At 37.0% G+C, this 9,234-nt stretch overlaps 1 protein-coding gene across 1 annotated transcript; it reads left to right on the forward strand.

The window, feature by feature from the left end:
• The first annotated feature begins 343 nt into the window (after positions 1-343).
• Positions 344-7,899, forward strand: LOC123659458 (E3 ubiquitin-protein ligase znrf2). The gene is made up of 4 exons (XM_045594672.1): positions 344-404; positions 4,468-4,563; positions 6,503-6,608; positions 7,113-7,899. The coding sequence occupies exons 1-4, from the start codon at positions 344-346 to the stop codon at positions 7,168-7,170; spliced, it is 321 nt and encodes a 106-aa protein (XP_045450628.1). The 3' UTR covers positions 7,171-7,899.
• The last annotated feature ends 1,335 nt before the right edge of the window (positions 7,900-9,234 follow it).

A 9,234-nucleotide genomic window follows, 5' to 3' on the forward strand; every position in this document is an offset into this window, starting at 1 on the left:
GTTTATAGCAGTATATTTGATACATTCAGAAATAATAGATCGAATAATAAAAATCCAGTGAAATTTCAATTCACTTTTATTCATATCCATGTAAATTTATTCATAAATAAAAAGTTAAAAAATAATGCCGCTTTATCCAAATAAAATATAGGCTATAAAAATCACGCTACGACTCCTAGGAGTAGGAGTGGGAACACTAGAGAGAAAGTTTACGAGGGACGATTAATTGTAAAATAAATTTTATTTATCTCACTAGATCCGCTTAATATATTTATTAATGTATATAATATATTTACATAAACTTTATAAATAAATATAAACGGGTGAAGGATTAAGACCCGAAATGGAAACCTCCCGGCAGAGGCTAGGGCTGGTGGCTGCGAAACTGCCGGCCGGTGTCAGACGTAATTTATATTGATATTATTAATTCTGTTTTGATAGCAGAATTTAAATATATATCTTTAACGAAGACGCGCAGTCTGTACCTAAAATAGGCAACTTAATCCCTGGCTTTTAGTTATTTGATATTGAGACCTTTGGGGAGTTCAAAATAATTTTTTTTGTTCAAGTTCGTAGTATCGATTGCCTCTCAGGTTGTCAGATGTCAAGTTTTTTTATGTGTCACTTGTTCATCACTTCAGCCTATCGCAGTCCACTGCTGGACATAAGCCTCCACAAGTTCGCGCCAAAAATGGCGTGAACTCATGTGTGTTGCCCATAGTCACCACGCCGGGCAGGCGGGTTGGTGACCACATGGCTGGCTTGGTCGCACCGAAGACGCTGCTGCCCGTCTTCGGCCTGTGTATTTCAAAGCCAGCAGTTGGATGGCTATCCCGCCATTTGTCGGCTTTTTAAGTTCGAAGGTGGTAGTGGAACTGTGTTATCCGTTAGTCACCTCTTTCGACACCCACGGGAAGAGAGGGGGAGGCTATATTCTTTACTGCCGTAACCACACAGCAAAGTGGTTCAGGTACACAATACCTTATAATGATTAATGATACAGTAACCCTAAGTTTAACCCCACACGTCGAAGCCTTCATTTTTTTTCCATGTATTATGTATTATGGATATTGTTTATTGATTACACCTTGATAGCTCTTTCGTTGTATTACATAGTACGTTCAGTTTAATCAATACGCCTGTGTATTATAAAGATGAAATGAAGATAAATTACATTTTTTGTTTGTGTCTAACGGATCAATTTAAAACCTACTGAATCGGCTTTGAAATTCTTTCAACAGTTGAATGCCACGTTTTCACAGAGAAGTATAAGCCCCATGTTAAAGGGATAAAACGCTATCGAAATTTATTTTGTAATGAACGCGAGAAAAGCTGCGAGTGAACAAATAATTATGTTATGTGAGACCCGATACTTCTTTATAGTATTTATTTCAGTTACAAGGCGTTATTTTTTCAACTGTATATATTTGAAACGTCTAAAATTATTTTGTTTAGTTCAGATGAAATTTTGCTCCCAGAACAATATCTAGTGATGCATTTTGATTTATCAAATTCATATTAATTTAATTAATATTTAATTACATATGTTCTTACTCTAGTTGCTAACAAACATCAAAATCATCTACTAATAGTTTAATATATAAAAATTTCGTGTCACCGTGCCTGTGGTCGGACTCCTCCGAAACGGCTCGACCGATTTTTATGATTTTTTTTCGTATATATTTAATAGGTATTAAAATGTATGGTATTATATGATATATTTTAAAGTGGTTAGAATGTCCGTCCAGAATTTTATATTTAAAATTCACACGTTTGGTAGTTCGCATACAGGTACATATAAAAATCTCGTGTCACGTTGTTTGTCCGTATTAATCTCTGAAACTACCGGGCCGATTTTAATGGAATATATATGTAACTGTAATAAATGTAACTTTGTCCAACTTGAAATATAAGTAATATTTTAGTTTCCTATATATTATTGAAGTTATACTTCTTTTGGTGTGTTGGGGGAAAATGATGAGAGTAAATTTTTACGATATGCGCGCACACTGACACAAAAAACCGACACCCTGAAGTTAGCTAGTCAACGAAGAGGAAGTTAGCAACGTGAAGTGCTTACATATGTACACACATATTTTTTTATTCATCATCTTCCTGCCCTTATCCCACATATTTTTTATTATTATATTCAAAAACAAATAAGTCGTCACGAAGTTCGCCAGGTCAGCGAGTAGTATATATTTTATTATTGAATACTAGCGACCCGCCCCGGCTTCGCACGGGTGCAATGCTGATACTAAATATACTACAGAATGTCTTTATTTATAGTGTGAAGCTAGCTTATAGCATAGTTATTAACATAATAACAACATTCAAATATGCGTCGTTAGATGACACGTTGTTACAGAATGCGTTGAAGAAATAAACATTCACTGCTCGTTCCCCGTAGGTGATAGCGTGATAATTTGTAGCCTATATGTTGACCCGACTTCTTAATAATATTCGTGCCAAATTTGAAGTAAATCCATGCAGTACTTATTGAGTTTATTCTGGACATACATACAGGCAAACAGACAAACAAATAAAAATTCTAAAAACTATATTTTTGACTTCGGTATCGATTGTAGATCACACCCCAAGTATTCTTTTAAAAAAATATTAAATGTACAGTTTTGACTTTCCTACCATTTTATTATATGTTGAATATAAATAAACATTTTATCTATTTAATGTATTGTTAACATGCTTTGTTATCGGTCCATGGTGTCCGATATGGTGCTCGGATACGATGCCGTGTTACTGATAGCGGGTGGAGATAGCGTTAATTCGTGTCCTCGACCCGTCTGTACACCTTTACTTAATGATAGGTCATTTTGGAATCTATATATATACGAGTATATATATTGAAGAAGCTGACCTGGCCAACTATGATGATTGATAATTCAGCCTGTAACATTCCACTGCTGGGCATAGGCCTCTTTCTCCATCTAGGAGGAGGGTCAGAGCTTACACGCCGCTCCACTGCGGGTTGGCGGATAAATTCCCTACTATGAGTAACGATCGCTATCAGGAATTATTATACACCTATAATTTTTACCTATTTCAAAAATTCGACAAAATTTTTTTTGTATCTTTTCTCAACTTTTTACTGCGTGTACCGATTTTGATAATTATTTTTTCAATCGAAAGCTGGTACTTGTTATATCTGACGACTCTTTTCGAGTTTTAAACCATCCTTAATAATGCGCATATATTGACTGTTTTATCGACTACGACACCCATACGTCACATTACTTGTAGATGTATTTAAAGTGTTTTTTTTTCTATCCAAAAAATACAATTATTTCTTTACGCACGCTTGACTTGGGGAGTAAGCTGGTGAATGCGTGACTAGAGCGTTACGAAAAGTGTGATCGGGCGAGGCGAACGGAAGTTGAGGCGACTAAGGGATAACACAGTTCCACTACCACCTTGGAACTTAAAAAGCCGACCGATGGCGGGATAAGTATCCAACTGCTGGCTTTGCCAGCCCTGCGGTCACCAACCCGCCTGCTCAGCGTGGTGACTATGGGCAAAACACATGAGTTCACGCTATTGTTGGCGCTACCTTGTGGAGACCTATGTCCATTAGTGGACTGCGATAGGCTGATGTGATGATGATGATGATGATTAAATTAGTAGATACAGGTCACTGACTTATAGCTCCTAAACAGTCTTGAATTGTCTTTTAAACGAGAATATTCTCCAAAAAAAAAACTATAATTAATTATAATTAAAAAGCTGCGTAAACAAAAAGGTCAGGTTTTAGGAAATGTCTCATTTTCGTAATTAAAATGTCTGAGTCTGTATTTTAATTAATAAAACATTGAATATTAATATTGAAAAGAGTCTCATTTCAAGTATGTAAGAGAACATGATGGTCATAATATGTCATGATGGTTTAGACTAGCCCGTTGGCGCAGATTGTAGTGACCCTGCTTTCTGATTCGAGGGTTGTGGGTTCGATTGCCACCCCGAGTCTGGGCGTAATATACTTATTTATTTATATATTTATATATGTATGAAAAAAAATGTAGCTATACCAGTCGGCTGTTACCTATAACACAAGCATTAAGTTGCTTACTTTACGAACAGACGACCGTGTGTGTATTGTTATAGTGGTGTAGATATTTATAAATAACCCAATATTTGTTCTTAACCAACTCAAATAAAGGATGAGGTTCTCACTTCATAACTTTATACCGTGTGTACCGATTTTCATGATTTATAGATTTATTACCAATTTTGAGCTTGGTCATACGACTAGTTTTTGAGTTATCCCTAATATGTATTTTACTAGTAATTTCGTTTAAATTTAACCTGTTTTTTTTTTTTTGTTTGAGGCCAAAAACAAATCTTTTCTATTTTTAAATACCAATCCAATAAGGTTTTATTAGAAATGTATTTGATAAGGTGAGGTTTTATATGATTTTGTTTTACTAATATAATGATTATTTTCCGTTGCAGGCATCAAGTGTCCAGTATGCAGCAAGTTCGTGCTCCCCGACGACATCGAGTGCCACCTCGTGATGTGCCTCACGCGGCCTCGACTCTCATACAACGGTACGTAGGACAAAACAGACAGAGAACTCTAAAAGCGCTAAACATACTGATTATTATAATCACCGTGTCAAAAACACAAGGATCGTCCATTAATTACGTGAGACTCGAAATCAGGGGGTCTCGGAAAATTTTACGAAATATTCCAAGTAAGTAAATATCCTTGTGATATTTCGATATGCTTGAGGGGTAATGAAATATCACTTTGGGTTAAGTGGGGTAGTCTAAAACATACACATAACCAAATCGAGGTAGGATGTAAAGAAGTTGATAAAAACGTCAAGTTTAATGTAATGTAATGTGTGTCCAATCGCACAAACCACAATGGATTAGATGGGTGGGGGGATACTGATGTGTACTTTGGCACAAGTGAAGGCCCGTTTTTTTTTTTAATTTAAATCACTTGTATTACAACGATGAAGATCGTCACCCATAGTAGGGATACCGACATATCCGCCAACCCGCAGTGGAGCAGCGTGGTGGATTCAATCCTCTCGCTCCAATACTTCTCCTACATTGAGAAAGAAGCCCACGCCCCGCAGTGTTAAAGGCTGAATACGCTTCAGCCTGTAATATCCCACTACTGGGCATAGGCCTCTTTCCCCATGTAGAAGGATCAGAGCGCACTACGCTGCTCCAATGCGGGTTGGCGGATATATTCCCTACTATGAATAACGATCGCTATCAGGTGGACATGATAACACGGGACCGACAGCTTAACGTGCTCTCCGAGGCCCTTTGGGGAAACCCACAAGGACTGCACAAACACCCACATAAAGGCTGAATGCGAATGGTTTATTAAATGATCGAATAAAATGTGCATTGCACAAATCTCAGTAGACCAAATTTAATTAAAGATTTTTTCTTACTTCACTTTCATAAGCTTCGCAGAGAGCGTACAGTCTCGCAGCGGTGCCGTTTTGTTTTAATTTCTTTGAACAGATTTATTGAAATGAAAGTCTCGGTTTATGTCAGAGTTTTTAAATAAATTGCGTTGCGTCCGCGGCGATTTGAAAAAAACGAGGTTTATTTGCGCTCGAAATTAATTTAAAGAAACGTTCTGTGGATTTGCACGAGTCTCTGAGGATATGAGCGGAACCTTCCATTTCTGTTGCCTTAAGACATCTGTAAGAGATGTTGCATATATGTTGGTTTGGTTTGGTGGACAACGGTCTACTACTAACTACAACTACTGAGTTGATATTGACTGCATTAAATTTTTTGTAAGAATCTACAAAGAACCACCTAAACGATCTTTTACCTAGTCCTTCTAGTACTAGGGCCTTCCTTCGTGTCTCCCAGCTAGCTTAAGTGAAACCTATTGTATGACAGTATATCTACGTATATCATCAAATACATAAAAGATATGCTCATACGTACAAACTGACTGTCTATATTTGAGTTTATTATTTACACCGTCAATGTCTGATGTCACTCACACACGTCGCGTTTGTATATCTCTCTATGTCTCTTGAAACATTTTGTGAAACTGTCAAATAATCGAGACTATACTTCTATATAGTTCCACAGTAGTTCCTCTAACGCCATCTAGTATTGAGTAGAGAGTTTCATGATGTCGCTGTCTTTGCGTGGTTTCAATGGTTGCCGCTAGATGGCGCTAGTTTCTTTGTGTGTTCGTAACAATACTTATCTTCTGTATAGTAAGACGTGTAGACAAAAACTTTGTATCTATTTTAACGAAAATTGCGCGCACGAAGGAATATGAAATGTCGCACACTTACAGTTTATATGTATAGAGAAGGAGTGCAGAATGCTAATATATTTTTAAATTATCTATAAAAAATACATTAAATCACGAAAAAAATATATTACACAAAGCACCATGTATTTGACACACACGCGCTTATAATATACTCTTTTGTTTATTATAGTAAGCTATAATTATGTAAGGTACTAATGTAAGTCTGTCCGCGTGTTCCAGAGGACGTGCTCAGTGACTCGAAGGGCGAATGTGTGATCTGTCTGGAGGAGCTGTGCGCCGGCGACACCATCGCGCGCCTTCCCTGCCTCTGCATCTATCACAAGGGGTAATACTTTTTTTAAATCTCTTACCTGATGGTAAGCGATTACCGTAGCCTATAGACGCCTGTAACACCAGAAGCCTATATCCTCAACCCCCTCCCCCCCAAGAGCTCTGGTCCTCTTACTCACCACAGAAACACAACTGTGATCACTGTGATCTTCTGTAAGGTTGATTTTGTGTAAGTAGTAAGAGTTTGTTTAAAGTTTAATTTGGAAGGGTACGATGAGAATTTTGAAGACGTGTTCAAGTGCTGCAGCGATTCCCATTAATTGCATCGAAAGTTTTATTATTATTAACTTTATTCTAAAAACGTACTTAATTCTATTTACTGGTAATTATTATTATTAACTATTGATATCGATTTTAAAAGAAAAAAAAAAAAAGAAAAGGATAAAAATTAAACGTTATAAATTGAAAGTCACATAATAAATTATAACTGATGTCGTCAATTGTTGTTTCCTGTAGTATTCTGCTAAAGTTATAACGTATTATGTTCTATCCGTTACAGATGTATAGACCAATGGTTTGAAGTAAACAGATCGTGCCCCGAGCATCCCGGCGACTAGAGGCCGTGCACCCCACCCCGGGCCTCGGGCCCCGGCACGGCCCGCTGCGCCTCGGCTCGGTCAGGCGCGCATTGGTGTGGCCCTTCGCGCCACGCCCTGGCCACGGTCTGGCCCTTTGAGTCAAGGCCTGGCCCGTCGAGTCAAGGCCTGGCCCGTCGAGTCAAGGCCTGGCCCGTCGAGTCAAGGCCTGGCCCGTCGAGTCAAGGCCTGGCCCGTCGAGCCCCGCCCAGCCCGCCGCACCGCGTCCGAGCCGCGCCGCCGGCCACGCCCGAACACGTGCCATCGTCGCGAGTGATAATTTTATACAATGAACAGACTTGCCTCCGGGCCTTGTAAATATAAACTTATGCTAGTGAGATGTTTTACCATTTAATGAATTAAATTTAAAAAAAAATTAATAAAAAAATTATAATAATAAATATAAAACAAAGACGATCATAGTAAACGTTAAAGGCAATTTCTCGATGGAGTATTATTGTAACATTAATTGAAAATTTTACATCGTTAGTTTGGTTCAGATGCAATCCTTCGAGATTCGTTCGTATCACGTGTAACATAACGTAACGTAATATAATATGTGACAGTCGCGCCGCCGTCTGTGTGTACATTGTGTATAGCGCCAGGTTCAGTTCCGCCGCGACCTACATATCCGTTTATTAGCTTATGTATAAATATATTATTTCATCTTTTTCATCTTGATAAATAAAGTTGATTTGTTTCTAAATTTTCTACGATTGTTTTATTTCCTATCCTCCAAGTTGTTGGGTAAATATTTTGAAATCTTTACTTGATAAAGTTTCATAGTAATCGCAACAATTAATAAAGACAATAAGAATTGTAATTATTGCTCAGTCCAGGGTCAGTGTAACAATAAATTGTTCATAATAACTTTGTGAAAACAAATCTGAGTTAAATTTCTAAGATCAGTCAAGTTTTTAAAAACGCTTTTTAACCCCCGACGCAAAAAGAGGGGTGTTATAAGTTTAACTAAGTTTGAGAATTTAGTTTTTTTTTTTTGTATGAAAGGTAAGTTACGGGCGAGTGCTTTTAGATATATTTGATGAAAATCGGTTGAGTCGTTTAAATGTTGTGGGGGGTGAAAGTGGGGAAGAATAACCGAATGTCTGCAAATATAATCTAGCGGGGTCTCAAATGAAAGCGCATCACGTGCACGTTACAAAATAATGTGTTCAATGAAAATCGGTTGAGCCCTGAAAAAACTCTGGGCGTAAAAGTGGGGAAAATACCCAATATCTGCAAATATTTGTGGTGGGGAGAAAATGAGGATGGAAATCCGAATGTCAGTAAATTTACCCAAGTACCAAATGAAATAGCATCACACGCACTTTACAAAATTATTAAAAAATATAAATGAAAAATATTAAAAAAAATCGGTTGAGCCGTTTGAAGTTAATGGGGCTAAAAGTGGGGATGGAAAACAGAATGCTCGTGAATGTATCCTAATGTTGTATCAAATGAAAGAGCACTGAAAAAGAATATTAATGACTTAATCGAGAGTGTTCTTAGTTTCGTTTGATGAGAAAATTGGTGAAAAGCTGTTTTAAAGTTATGGTTATGGTGTCAGGAAATTGGGGCATGGAAATACAATTGTCAAGTGAAAGTATCAATTACTACATCTCAGTCTTTGTAATTCTGCTAAAGATACAAAATCTACATTATAATAAGTAAGTGTACCTATAAAATGTATAAAATAAAAATGAAATTAAAAGTTAAAAAAAACCCCGACACAATAAAGTTGCTTTTAAAAAGTAAAAAATAATTAAAGAAATTCAATTCTAAAGTACCTAAGTATGTACGAGTATTAATAATTCTAAAAAAATACATCGCGTTGGGGGACCGCTCCAAACCTAACAATTCAATGATAAATATTCTAAACTAACCTAACTAAGCAACATAGATGAATTCAAAAATAAAATTAAGAAAAGAAAACTTTTATAAAAATTACTTCAAAATATTGCGTTTCGGACACGACCGTCAACGACGTCTGCATAAATAATAAGGCTCGGGTAAAAGAGTTAGGTAGGCATGTGGTACTAATGAAAA

This window comes from Melitaea cinxia, chromosome 14 (genome assembly GCF_905220565.1).
Source record: "Melitaea cinxia chromosome 14, ilMelCinx1.1, whole genome shotgun sequence".
Classification (NCBI taxonomy): domain Eukaryota; kingdom Metazoa; phylum Arthropoda; class Insecta; order Lepidoptera; family Nymphalidae; genus Melitaea; species Melitaea cinxia.